At 46.1% G+C, this 13,487-nt stretch overlaps 1 protein-coding gene across 17 annotated transcripts in view; it reads right to left on the reverse strand.

The window, feature by feature from the left end:
• Positions 1-13,487, reverse strand: part of syne1a (spectrin repeat containing, nuclear envelope 1a) — a 90,832-nt gene that overhangs the window by 55,367 nt on the left and 21,978 nt on the right. For 16 of the 17 annotated variants that reach the window (XM_055506130.1, XM_055506129.1, XM_055506128.1 and 13 more), the window contains 36 exons: positions 13,223-13,387; positions 13,037-13,149; positions 12,782-12,950; positions 12,563-12,659; positions 11,357-11,562; positions 10,728-10,892; positions 10,495-10,647; positions 10,068-10,211; positions 9,762-9,938; positions 9,500-9,658; positions 9,068-9,232; positions 8,832-8,966; positions 8,419-8,580; positions 8,079-8,287; positions 7,887-7,995; positions 7,635-7,799; positions 7,375-7,542; positions 7,118-7,276; positions 6,667-6,807; positions 6,427-6,587; positions 6,091-6,247; positions 5,357-5,584; positions 5,160-5,258; positions 4,885-5,072; positions 4,435-4,558; positions 4,172-4,338; positions 3,900-4,053; positions 3,138-3,793; positions 2,860-3,039; positions 2,520-2,673; positions 2,223-2,381; positions 1,521-1,703; positions 1,345-1,446; positions 1,051-1,254; positions 745-952; positions 15-127 (listed from right to left, as the gene is read on the reverse strand). In XM_055506130.1, the coding sequence (XP_055362105.1) occupies positions 15-127; positions 745-952; positions 1,051-1,254; positions 1,345-1,446; positions 1,521-1,703; positions 2,223-2,381; positions 2,520-2,673; positions 2,860-3,039; positions 3,138-3,793; positions 3,900-4,053; positions 4,172-4,338; positions 4,435-4,558; positions 4,885-5,072; positions 5,160-5,258; positions 5,357-5,584; positions 6,091-6,247; positions 6,427-6,587; positions 6,667-6,807; positions 7,118-7,276; positions 7,375-7,542; positions 7,635-7,799; positions 7,887-7,995; positions 8,079-8,287; positions 8,419-8,580; positions 8,832-8,966; positions 9,068-9,232; positions 9,500-9,658; positions 9,762-9,938; positions 10,068-10,211; positions 10,495-10,647; positions 10,728-10,892; positions 11,357-11,562; positions 12,563-12,659; positions 12,782-12,950; positions 13,037-13,149; positions 13,223-13,387 (6,198 nt within the window). The remainder of the gene's footprint in view (positions 1-14; positions 128-744; positions 953-1,050; positions 1,255-1,344; positions 1,447-1,520; positions 1,704-2,222; positions 2,382-2,519; positions 2,674-2,859; positions 3,040-3,137; positions 3,794-3,899; positions 4,054-4,171; positions 4,339-4,434; positions 4,559-4,884; positions 5,073-5,159; positions 5,259-5,356; positions 5,585-6,090; positions 6,248-6,426; positions 6,588-6,666; positions 6,808-7,117; positions 7,277-7,374; positions 7,543-7,634; positions 7,800-7,886; positions 7,996-8,078; positions 8,288-8,418; positions 8,581-8,831; positions 8,967-9,067; positions 9,233-9,499; positions 9,659-9,761; positions 9,939-10,067; positions 10,212-10,494; positions 10,648-10,727; positions 10,893-11,356; positions 11,563-12,562; positions 12,660-12,781; positions 12,951-13,036; positions 13,150-13,222; positions 13,388-13,487) is intronic. The other variant, XM_055506125.1, reaches the window with a different exon arrangement.

Here is a 13,487-nt window from a genome sequence, read left to right on the forward strand (position 1 = left end):
TTATATAAATGTACCTTTAACCTCTGCACCTTGGCTTCAAGTGCAGCAACATCCCCGAACTGGTTTGAGCATTTTTTCAGCTGTAACTTTAGATCGTCCAGCCAGGTGTGGAAATCGCGTACAAGTTCTGTTCAGGTGATGAGGAAAAATCAGCAACATGAAAAAAACGGAGAAAAAAATGCAGTGATGAAAAGTGATTTGTGCTAAAATGAAGGCGGATTTCAAAGGCTATATGCCGAGGCAGATGGTACGTGTTGGTGTGTCCACGCTGTGCGGCACCAGGTTGCCTTGGCAACAAGCCCAAAATGACTCCCTTGAGAGCAGATGTGAGGAGAGCAGCATTAGTCTCCGAGGCACAGGTGTGTTTCTCAGCAATGAGGGTGCACCGGCGTGCCACACAGTGTGTGTCAATGGAGTGTGGGCTGCTGTGGGCGGATTGAGTGTCCTCCGGGGAAAAATGTACCATAATCAACACTAAATCTGTTGCACTACTAACAGGAATAAATGACGCTGCACCATGTAGCTGTGTGCTGTTTCATTGTGAATTATGAGATTTTAAGTCTTATTAAAATTGTAATTTATCTTTAGTAGTTGGGAGAGTTCAGTATGTTGTTCGCGTAGTTCAGTGTTGGTGACTGTGTGCGTCTTATTTGAATAAGTATGAAACAGGGATTTAATGGGGATAATAAATAAACACAGACAGTCAGAACTACATGTAACAAACATAATTCAAACCCATCTGACCGTGGAAGTGAAGCTGCAGTCCGTCCTGCAGGTTGCCCCTGGTCCTGGCACAACGCAGGGCCACAGCCTCCGTTCGTTTAGCAATCAGAGTAAGGTCAGAGGACAGGCGCGACAGCTCCTGGGTGGGATGGGCCCTGCAAAGGGTGGACAGGGCGTCTCGTGCCGAGTCCATATCTGCCCTCTGTTTCTGCACAACACTCTGCAGGTTCTGCACAGAAAGAGTGATCACAAATGAAAAGCTAAGTCCAGGATGATGTATGTTATATGTTAAATGTATGTAAAGCTCTTAAACATGACAAATCATACCTTGACGGTACCAATGTCTTCAGGGGAAGTGGTATCAGTGAGGTCAGATAATGAACCCTCCACTGCCTCCAGCCGTTCGGCCATCTGGGACATCAGGTCCTCGAGTCGCTGCTTTTGGAAACTGAAGTAGGTCAGAGTGTGTTTGGCCTGGTTGTACACCTCCTGCGCGTGGTCAATCTTCTTCCTTAGGTCTGTCTCAAGGACCTGGTTGAACAGGAGGAATTTACCAGCCTTACACACAATCAGTCTTTAGCAGGACAAATATAATGTTATTGAGCAGTCACATCGCCTCACCTGCATCTGTAACGGGGTTTCCTGCAGTTTGGCTCGCTCCTTCAGCTCCGCTAATCGCTCCTGCAGACAATCCAGCCTCTGCTCCCTCTTGTCAACCTCAGCCTGCAGAGAATCACAGCCGGATTGACACAGAACCGTCATCTATCACCCACACAAACAGATTGTCCAGCTCAGACCTGAAAGGCGGTGAGATGGGCCTCTGTCTTCTCCTTGTCACTGAGGTTAGTGATGCTGTCAGTGAGATCAGCAAGAGAGGTGGCGGTCCATTGGTTGATGTCCTGTTCTGCTGACTTCAGGTCGTCCCACAGTGTCACACAGTACCCCAGCCTCTCAGTGTTGGTTTGTATTTTCTCAGAGGCCTGATGAAACACAGCGGAGAAGTCTTGCTTTAGTGGAGAATTGAGGAATCTCAATTACCAGGAGAGTCAGAATCGCTCTCCTTTGTTTGGAAGTTCTCTCTGTCTCAGAGCAACCGGCGATGGCAGAGTATGTTTAAGCGGGAGATGGATGGGAAACGAGACCTAATTGGTTTGACAGATGTGGGGATGAGAAGTGCGAGAGACAGAAAGGCAGATAACGTGTCTAGACTTGTTTATGTTTCCGTCTAATTTGTGACAGCTGAGCAACCAACTAAATCCCACAAGAGAAGAAAATGGAAAAGAGACTGAAAAAAACAGAAAGGAATACATTTAAAAAATAAAATGATGAAAGAATTTGACAGCAGCTGATATAATTTATGTATTTTTTCATAGTAAAAGTGATTATTTACTGGAGCTAAGAATATGTTTACAATTCATGGAGTCGAGCACACGTGTGATGATCAGCACATTCATTATTGTTATAAAAGATCACGAACAGGCAGCGTACATCACACTCACCTCCAACCACTGGTCTCGTAGCAGCTCCATGTCTTTCTGGATGGAGCATGTGTCGGAGCGGGGCATCTTCTCCAGCTCGCGCTGCAGGTCTTCGGTTGTACTGATTAGCAGGTCCATGTCTTCCTGCTTCTCTCTCAGCTCAGCTTGGACAGTCTCATGCTGTAAGACCAGAGAAAAAGAAGAGAGGGAATGACAACACTCCACCACTAGAGGGACAGATAATGTAGAATCTGCTGAGTTACATCTAAAAATTAGAACATAATCATTATAGTTATAGTAGTATAGCTAGTTTTTGACCCGTGTGTAAGTCTTCCTGGCCTCCAATGCGTCATGGTTATGGTCAGGTAGGTTGTGAGCAACAGCCTGTGCATTGTCCACAACGGTGCTGAGGACCGACTTCAGGTGGTGGAACTGACGAAGAAGCTCTATCACGACTCCACTGTGTTCCTGACTGCAGGAGAATGGACTTAGGTCAGAGCGTGCTAATAGGTAAAGCATCAGTCAAAACAGATGTTGTGATTTATGGTAATCTGTTGCAGGTCTTTCTTAAAATAACACACGTGGTTTTCCCCGCTGACTTCTGCCATAAATCAACCTAATGGCTGGAGGTTTGTAAACGGGCGCCCCCCTTCCTTACCCACTGGTGATCAGAGTCCTGATGTTCTCCCAGGCTGTCTTCACCAGTGCTACTTCCCTGAGCGCTTCCCCGGCCAGCTCACTGTCCCGCTGGGCCAGCTGGCTTCCCTTCTCCTCTAACCACTGCTGGGAGTGCTGCAGGGACTGGAGCTCATCCTCCAGCTGGACGAAAAAACGCACTCTGGGAGGGGAGGAAAAAGTAGTCGTATTAGTAGTATATTCAAAATTATATCAAGAGCATTATAGGGCAGATGACTTTGTCTCTTATTGTGGACATACCTGTTTTGAAAGGCTTGTACAGAGGTCTCCCTGGCCCCCTCTTGGTTCACTTCCTCCTCTAGTTTCTTCATGTTCTTCATGACCTCCTCCTTCCTCTCCCTGAAGGAGCTCCACAGGGCCCCTAATGCATCGGCCTCACTCTGCCTCCACCCCACGCCTCTCTGTACCTCCTCCAGGCCCATCGTGAGGGCCACTGCCTGACGTCTGCAAGACGTTCTTCCCAGAGGGCGGCCTGGGTCTCTGGGGCCCCGCCACTCCACCCCACACAGGTACAGGTGTGCCTTGCTCAGCTGCCCATCCAACCCAACTGCCTCCGCCTCAAGCCTGGCCACGTCTTTAGCCACTTGTCCTATTTCCTGGTGCAACTCTTCAGCTTTGGAGCAGTCCCAGCTCCCCCTACCCTCCACAGCCTCGTGGAGGCGGCGAATAGCTTTGGTTACCATTCTGTGCTTCTCAAAGAACGTCTTTAAAGCAGTAAGACACTCTTTACGCAGAAGAAGGAGACGCTGCGATTCACTGAAGGGTTGTAGACAGTCCTCTCTCCAGCCCTGGAGCTGCTGCTGTGCTTCTGGGGTGGAACAATGAAGAATGGTGGACTCTCTTTGGCGAAGAGTCTCTTCAAGTGATGAATACTCTTGTAGTTGCACCTCATGCTCCTGCAACAAGTCAGTTTAATTACAAATCAATATAGAACGTTTATAAAGCACATAAAGATTTCATACACAGTACAAAGCCTGTAAAGGACACTGTTTGATTTCTCACCTTTAGTTTAGTAATTCCAGCTTCAAGATCATCAGTGTTGACCTGAGAAGAACTTCTCAACATGGACAGGAAGCTTTCACTTCCTTGGGTCAGAGTCAGCAGTGTCTCATCAAACAGCTTTAAGTGGGACAACTGGGACTGCAACAGCTCAAACCTAAAGAGTGGGATGTTGGATAAAGAAAGTTATGGCTGTGGCAAAACAGGAAATATATAGAGAATAGAAAAAATACTGGAAACAATTAAACAGATATAAGGGTCTGAAAATGAATTGCCTGTGTATAATGCCGCTCTTTGCAGAAATGCATCTGTTCTGTAGCTGTGCAAGATCATCACTGAGCTCTTGGATACAAGCTTCAGGTGCTGTGGGATAGAGACACAGCCCGAGATTCACTAGACCCTGGAGGAGGGCCTCATACGACGGTATCTCTCCCTGCATTGCCTGTAAATCAATATTTTACAATTATACACACAAAAAAAACAAACAGACAAAACAACTATTTGCAAAATACTTTGATATATAAACAAAACAATTTACCTGTACAGTTTGTAGTTCAGTCCTGAGCCTTAGTTTGTCCACAGAAAGCAGTCTAGAGTCTGTACAGCAGACGGACTCGCACCTGTCCAGCCAGTTTTTCATGGATGAACTCTCCTTTTCAAACCTGAAGATAAGAGGGGTTTTGTTTTTGAATCAGGAAATGCATTCACAATCCTTGAAACTAATGATGATTTAACAATGGATCAGAGCAACAGCCTGTGATCTTAAAATATGCAGTATACACAGTTATAATAGGGCGACCATATCTCGCCAGTTCATCCAGCACTATAAGTAATCCTCACCTCCAGGGAAGAGATCAGGTTGACACAGAGAAACACACACACACACAGATTCAAAAGCAGAAACAGCGACCAGTTCATTTTAAAAAAGTGTCACTCAGACAGAGTAAATATAAAACTAAACAACAGGGAACCCTGACAGGTATTTTACCTTTGCCATAGTGCTACAAGGCTTTCTAGCGTAGACTGCTTCTCTGCAGCCACTGCCACAAACTCTCCCTGCTGCCTCTGGAGGTTAGCCACCTCTTCCTTCAGCTGGGTGCCTTCCCCAAGCCTCCTCAGGGCTGAAGACAGGGCTATGAGCCTGGGCTTCAGCTGCTCCACAGCCTGGCACACCTCCTAAAAGACAGAGACATGTGTTTAAAAAGTGAACTAAAGTTACAAAAAATAAAGGCATAACCTTTACATTTTTTAATGTTTTCTCACCATATGATCCTGGAGAATCTTGTATGTCTCAAATGACGATGTACAGAATGTGATGGGAAAGTCAAGCCTCTCTTTAAGATCACTCATTATTTTTTTCACCTGGTAATCACAGAACCTTCAGTTATACGAACAACAACATTCTTCTTCAAAGCTCATACAGGTTAAAATTTGTTTGCACATTCTACGTTGCTGAATACCTGTTCAAGGTTATCGTTGTATCTCTGTCTGTATGAGACACTCTGGGTGAGGTGACCCCCCAGCTCCTCTACTTTCTCCTTGAGCTCTTCCCAATAGTGTCTGATCTGGGTAAGTTGTGCCCAGATATGCCCCGACTCTCCGGGGGTCACACATCTGGACAGGGCCTCACAGTCGGCTTCCATGTGGGCCAGAGCTTCCCTTTTCTCTTCTAATCCCACGGCAACCTCCTGGAGGGAAGCAAGCGCAAGAAACAAAAAGGACTGAGGAACAGAAAAGCAGAACTTTATAACATGTACGTACTGTAGATGCCGGTCTGGAAAAATTAGAACATTTGTTTTGAAAGGTGAAAGAATATGCACAACAAATTAGAAGATAGCCTAGGGATGACTAGAGCCACAGAATCTCTCCTAAACTCCATAAGTCTGACAGGCGAAGGCCTGGCTGGGCAGGATTATATGTTTTTGCAATAAGATCAATTTATTTTATTTATCCCAGCCTTTGCTGCAGCACTGACCCAAATCCCCCTTGGAGCTAGATTAAGGTTCCATCTTATTTCATTTTAATCTTAATAACCCTCAGGCTACATTGACACTGTAAAGCTAACTTCAATTAAATGTGGACAAGATATTTATTTGTGGGTGTCAAAAAACTGTGTGCAGTCAGTCTCAGTGTAGACAGTCGAAGCAGCGGCCTAAAATTAAAGAAACCACCATGGGGAAAAACATGACAGTACCTCCACCATGCTGATGTTTTTGTCTAAAGGGTCCAACGAGGTGCTGGTGCTGATGGCTTCCAGCTCTTTCTCCGTCTCATTTATCCAAGAGGAGAAGTGCTCCAATTCCCGGCTCAAGCGCTCCCACAACACACACATCCTTTCCAGTTGGACAACACTGGAAAATGTAAGACACAGATCAATCACAATAGTGACAACAGCATAAAATATAATCTTATTCCAATTATAAAATAACGAATCAAAATACTAATCATGTTTTGAAAAACTGAAAAAAGAACAAAATCTAAGAGAAGGATGTTTTCTCTTGATTCAAGGGACTGAAGTTAAGACACTTACTTCTTGTTGACATGGTCTTGAAGGTGTGTGACTGCTTCTCTGGTGGACTGGGCCTGATGCAGGAGGAGGGTCTGATTTTTCGGACCAAGGTGAATGTCTGTTGCCTTCTCCAGGAGCAGATCTGCTCTAACACAGCACTCCTCAGCCCTGAAGAAAAGCTCCTACGGGCAGAAAAGAAATCAATATCCTGCCGTACATAGCAGTAAACACACACATGCCTACAGTAGAAAACATGCATACCTTATTTTGTTTCAGTTCGGTTCTCAGACTGTCCAGGCTGTTAAAAATCAGTTCTTTGTGCAGCTCATTGCTGGTATTACTGATAAACTCCCAGAGTGTCTCCCTCTCTGCTTCAAAATCCTGCCAGGAGCTCAGAGTGGCCTTGAAATGACAATAAAGCAACTGTTGCTGAACGTTTATATGGAATTTCTTACATGTACAGTTGTACAAAAGCATTTCAATGTTTTCATTGATCTCAGACATGTTAAACATTTTCCCGTAGAAACATATTCATTTTCTAATCGATTTGAGGACAATGATAGGACTGTATAAATAGATCTCAGGTCAGCCGACACTAACCAAATTAACATACATGTGGTTACAGAGGGCCCGATCAATGATCACGGCAGATCGATGATCCTCAGAAATGCAAATATGAGCTATGTGAGAAAAAAACGCAGGCTTGACCGACCTGTAGCTCGATTGCCCCCGATACTTGGTCGACCTCCCTGAAAGCCCCCTCCAGCTCCAGGAGGGACTGACTGAGCTCCTCCCCTCTCTGCAGCTGGCGGCAGTGGGACACCAGCAGCTCCGCATCCCTCCTGCTAGCATGCATGCGCTTCAGGTGTTGCTATAAAACGTCCACGGACAAGAACAGCCAGTGTTGGATTATAATCTCCATCCATTATGTGATGGGTCTGTTTTGTTTTTCTGGAACTGAGATCAGACCTGGTGAATAAGGTAAAGGGTTTTGGCCTCTTCCAGGCCCTCAGCGTTCAATATCTCACTAGTCTGCTCCTCAGTTTCCATCCGCGCTCTCAGAACCTCCTTCAGTGCAGCACGTATCTCATCTCTCAGCTCCTCGTACTGGAACATTGGCGAGCCCTCCTCACCCCACTGAGGCAGAAGTGGCAGAAAGAAAGACTGTGTTAAAAAAACAGAATAAAAGAGATAAAGTCCTCACAATCAGACACTCCTATAGTGAGTACCTGAAAGAGTGACGAAAAAAGAGCCCGCAGGTCAGTTGAGAGCTTTGCCAGGGCTGTTCTTTGTCTCTGCACCTCCAGCTCAGAGCTCACCTCAGACAAGCCAGCCAGGCGGTTTTTAAGCCACAGTAAGCTCTCCTCGCGGGCATCCACTGCTTTTTGCATCGCCTGATTGTGGCGCAAGAATAGAACATGCACGTTACACACTCACTCATAACATCATATTCTAGCAGACATTAACGTTTGCAGGCTAACCTGAACTCTGGCATCCACTTGCTCCTGATCACTGGGGCTTCCTGCGGTCTCCCTCAGCAGCCTCAGCTGCCTCCTCTGGGATGAAAGCCAATCAGAAAGCTCACAGAACCTAGACAGAGAACAAGTGCTTTAAAACCATTTTCTCTGGAGTCACTGTCGGGACTTTAAGTTCTACTCCTGAGGGAGCTTTACCTCTCATTCCACTCTTTCCATTTATCAGGGTGCTGCTCCAACCTCAGATGGGTGCTTTTGATTTGTTCTGTAACCTCTTCTACAGCCCTTCTGGTGGAATCGAGCGTTCCATAAGCTGGGTCGTTGTCAGGCAACTTATGACACAGATCCTCCATGTTCCTAATCCTCTTCTCACACAGAGTCAGAGGTTTACGCTCCTTGAAAAAAGCCTGGAGAAACAGACAAGCGAACGTTGGAATCTGAGAGGCTCCAGCACGGCGGAGATGATAGCGACATTAAGTGATTCTATCTCATTCGCTGATTCTCGGTTCAATGTGTTCGGCTTCTTCGCAGCACTCACTCTGTGCTCTTTGATGACTCGCTCGCTGGTGCACGTGCCGCACAGGGCGCGCATCTCCCGGGCCAGCTCTGCTCGGCAGTCGTGGAGGATCCCAGCCACGCGACTTTGCTCAACATCCACTTTCAGGTGAAGCAGGTGAGACTGCACCTCGCCCTGGACGTCCTGTGGGAAAGAGCCATGTGTAAGTGAGAATGCACTGGACAGGACGTGTATAAGGCACTCTGTATAACATGCATATCATCACAGACAAAATATTCCCCAGAGAGACTGGGCAAACAAGGAGTGGGCTATATTTTTTTCTAAGTGGTTGAGGTTAATTGGAAATAAACTGAAAGCCAAAGTTAATGATCAGCGAGGCGCCTCCAGTGATGTGCAGTAATTAGTGAGAGTGTTACAGCGTGTTGACCCCTGACCTTCCAGTGTTTGTGCAGCCTGCGCACTGTCTCTTGCAGGCCCTGTTGTTCCTCCTGTGGCAGGATGTCCGTCAGCTCATCGCATGCCTTCAAGAAGACGCTCAGCACCCGTTGGTCCAGTTGCCCAAAAAACTCCTGCGCAAACAGGCAAACGACAGAGGGATTAAATGACAGGAATATGTGATGCGACGGCGTTCTCGTTGACATTGTAATAACAAACCAGATCTTGATCTTACGGAGTGCTTCTTCAATAATTCCTCAGCATCTCCCGTCTCGCTCAAGCAGCCCTGCGCTTTCCTCAGAACCCTCTCCAGCTCCTGTCGCGATTCTTCAAACCTCCTCCTCAGGCAGTTGTTGGCCTCCTCTTGTCGTCTCCACTCCCCGACTTCCTTCAGCAGCGCCTGGGAGAACAGACGGCACGCGGACGGGATTGAAATTGGTCTCTTCTGTGATACTGTGTAATTATATTATTTGTCTTACACCAAGCGTCTGAATAATGTAACACAGGAGTAAGTCTAATCTGAGCTGTTGCCTCCTGGGTGTTTTTAATGCTACAGTAGTTTCATTAATATAATCAGCGTTGTGGTAAGGCAGTCTCTGTGTGGCATTGTGCTACAGCAGCTATACTGTGTTCATACTGTACAGTGAGTGCATTTCTGTACACCAACCTGTGCTGATCCCTGTATTTCAGTCACTCTCTTTTGCAGCAGCGACAGGTCGAAGGTTCGGAGCACTTTACTGGTGGAGAGCGTTCTCTGCAGCGTGTGGTGGTTCCTCTCGATCACTGATAGACAACGTTTACAGGTTTGCTGCTGGTTTAACAATTCCTGAGGACAAAAAAATTGGACAAAGAATTCCAGCATTTTCTTGACTGGGAATCAGTATATGTATTTTTGATACACAGTATCAGTGATTGTACTCATATCTGACCTGCCACTTGTGTCTGTGTGGGGACTGGGCTTGTGGGTCTGGCTCTCTTGCTGCAGCCGTGATGCGACCGGCTCGCTCCAGCGCTTGGTAAAAGGTAGTGATGTGTTTCTCCATCTCCTCCAACAGAGGCAGAAGGACATGACACTCCCTCACTAGAGGAGGACACCGCTCTCTGACCTGGAGTAAAAAAAAAAAAAAAAAAGCGTGGCACAGAGGTGACAGCATGTCTTAGGTAGAGGCAGGTTAGGCACGGCACTCTTAAAAGATGGACCGGGGCTTCATGCTCTGGACTCAAAGGACACCCACCTTACTCAGCTGACTTTTGGCTGTTGCCATAGATGCCATGACCCTGGCAGCCTCATCCTGGGGCGCATCCTTGGCAAGGAGCTGAGCGCTGCGGGCAGCCAACTTGTATTGTGTCTCCATGGCAACAACCTTTTGCTTGGTATTCTGTCATGAGATGTGGACGCAAGAAGACATGTTACATAAGTTTAAATTGAATTCGCTGTATCAAAACTGCCTCTAGCAATGAAACTTTATTTATATAATGAAGTTATAAAGTGAATCAAAGTCAGATAGAGCTCCAGGACTCCAGGTGTTGATTTAACTGCCAGGTACATCAATAATATCCTGGGAAATCTGTGTAGAATGAGTTTACTGTGTACTTATACTGGGTTATAGTTCTATTTCACCCTTTATCTACTGCATGATAGACAAACTAGTACTTCCTCACCTCCACGTCATGCAGAAAAGTGCTAACGCTGAGGAAAGACACTTGAACAGGACTATTAAGCTTGGCCTCAGCTGTGTCCAGAAGCTCTTTCAGGGCTGACACAGCCTTTCGATGGTCCTTCCTCCACTTCTCCAATTCATCAGCATGGGCATACTGCAGCAAAACAAATGTTAGGCCAAGAAATGTGCTGTACGTCACCTAACACTAAGTATTTATAATGATGTTCCTGTTACTTGTTGGACTTTGAGGAAAAGGTCTCTCCATCGCCCGTTCAACAGAAGGAGCTGCTGCTTGAGATCAAGTGACACACTCTCGTTGCATGTTTCAATTAGAAAATTCCCCGCATCGTTCATAGCTGCATGCTGCTCCATCCAGTGGCTCAGATTTCTGAAAAACTCCTGAAAGAGAAAAAATACGACAGACACATTATGAGGAAATAAAGAAACAGACGCACAAAGAAATCAAGAGAAACAAAGAACAAATCAAAGACGGAGTGTCAAATAAGGAAACAAAGAGACAATCAAACAGAAACAAAGAAAGGGATTCAAGGAAAGGACAATAAGAAAACTGGGGTAATTAGCTGTCTAATCCTTGGTGGGGATGTGGAATTGAGGTAACCATGGCAATGCGACAACTGGAATATCCTTGGTGGCTTGTTTTATGTCAAGGAGACCGTTTGATAGTTGAGAGGGGACTGCTAATAGGATTCCACTTAAAAAAGTACATGCTTGAAAGTAGGCGGACGTATATTCGATTTTAATTCTGCGGCTTTAGAATCCATCAAATAATTTCTAATCTGTCCACAGGAAAAGCTCCTCAAGAGACGGTGAGAAGGGTCAGACAGGGAGTGTCAATCACGTACCCGTTTAGCGCTTTCCGGCTGGATCAGAGCCTCCTCTGCATCCTCCAGCCAGGCCTGCAGAGAGGCCACGGTGGAGCTGTACCGCTCCCAGTTGGACAGCACCTCCTCCAGCATGCTCCTCACGCTTCGCACCTCCATGGACAGACTCCTCCACTGGGTTACGACCTCCCGCATGAACCTGCGCACTCCCGCCTCGCCTTCGTCCACTGGGGAAGAGACACACAACACGCAGCTGTCACGCGTGACTGGTGATGAGACCCACTTACGCCGAGGACAGATGGGAAACATATTCATAGAATCACCAGATGAAGACAGCATTCAGGCTGCACAGACTTGTTGCTGACCCCAAAAACCTGTCCTGTACTACTAACTCACTCACTGTGAGACTGGCACCACCCTATGCAATTACATTCAGTCATTTAGTACAGTAGCATGCTCTAAAAAGGCAGAAAATTCATATGCAGCTTGCTGAACTCAAACTGAGCCTAAGATGATCAAAATGATCTTGCTGCCAGCCAATCAGGGGCCAGGGTGTTAACTAGCAGCAGGGGTTACGTTTGTGCGGTAGCGGGGGGGCACTTCAATTGTTGGGTTGACCAATCAAGCCGCAGATGTCCTGATTTCTCCCCCCCCCAACTCACTCCACCGCTCTGCATACCCTAAAGCAGCGCGGCCCTGAAACTTAATGAAACCGACAAGCTAGCTGAGTTTGCGCCCTGAGACCTGCAGAAGTGGAGCAGCCCCTAACTAGCAAATGGGGTCGTATTCCCCACTGAGAGCTGAGAGTGGAGGAAGCTCATTTAGATGTAGCCTGCAGACTCTCCCCTTTCACCAAAGAGAAAGCCTCATTGGCTACTGAACTGTTGATATAAGGAAATAAAGTTTACATATGGAGAACACACAAAGAAACACAATGACTCTGAGAATAAAATACTGTAGGTGTTAGTCAATAAATTTAGGTACTGTAAGGTATTTTGTCTACCTATAGATGGTTTATGTTGTTCAAATTACTATTATACAGTATTTGCTTCATTATCTTACTATATCTACTGTAATATTTCAGACAACCGATACAGTGTATTATGATATCTGAACAACAACTACATTTTACACTTTCAAGGGCAACAAAGCTTTGAGAGCCAGACGAACAAATTTTACATACTATCAATACTTATCATACTAATCAATCAATATTTAACCACGCACCTGAGCTGTCAGCGCTGACATAGGCATCAGCAGACTGCTTCAGAGACTGGAACAGTGCTTCGTAGTTTTGAAAGAAATTGTGATTTTCCACGAATGACTGAGGAAAAAAAAAAAAACAAAGTGAGAAAGAACATTATGAAAAGCACCAGTGCGAGCACTAAGCAGAACAGTGAGAACAGTTCTCCATACCACATACAGTTATTCTGCATCTGAGCTTACAGTATAATTGTGGAGCATCACTTCCACTGACTCTTGTCGGCCATATTTGATGATCCAGGATTTGAGCTTGGCCTCAGCCAAGGTGAGGAAGGCCTGCATGTGGTGTTTATTCTCCAAGTATTCCATCTTGGCCAAGTGGATGCTAGAAGATGTAGAGACACAGTTGATCCTAAAAAATATATCAGACCTTTACATCATGTTTTTCAGTCGTATTTTGTAAGAATCCCATTAGAGGTTACCAGGTGTCTTCATTACCTCTCTGCCATGTCTTGGAGTTGGTCTAAGGGAACAGGGACACCATCAACACTTCTGTCCTTATGGATCCTCTGAAACACCTGCTGGTGACTCTCCAGGCTCTTTAGCACCTCCTGTAAAGTGCAAATAGCAATTACTACCATAGCACAGGTCTGTCAGTAGAGTAATATCCACAGTAATGCTAACCTTGTGCTGCTCCAGAGCTCTGTGGACAGTGTTAGCTGTCACTTCGTGTCCCTGCTGCACAGGGATTTCTTGTCGCAAGGTCCCTTCAGCCTCATGCAGCCATGCCCCCACCTCGTCTAGGGGCGCTGGGAGAGACCTGTCCAGCTGCAGATGCCAGTCCAGGAGCTGACATGCAGAAAACCATCAGTCTTTGGTAACCTCAGTTTTAGCACAAAACAATTAAAATGGGTTTAGCTTCTAAAAAGGCTCCTCTAAAGGAGTGGTT

The sequence above is a fragment of the Betta splendens genome, chromosome 24 (assembly GCF_900634795.4).
Source record: "Betta splendens chromosome 24, fBetSpl5.4, whole genome shotgun sequence".
In the NCBI taxonomy this organism is placed as follows: Eukaryota; Metazoa; Chordata; class Actinopteri; order Anabantiformes; family Osphronemidae; genus Betta; species Betta splendens.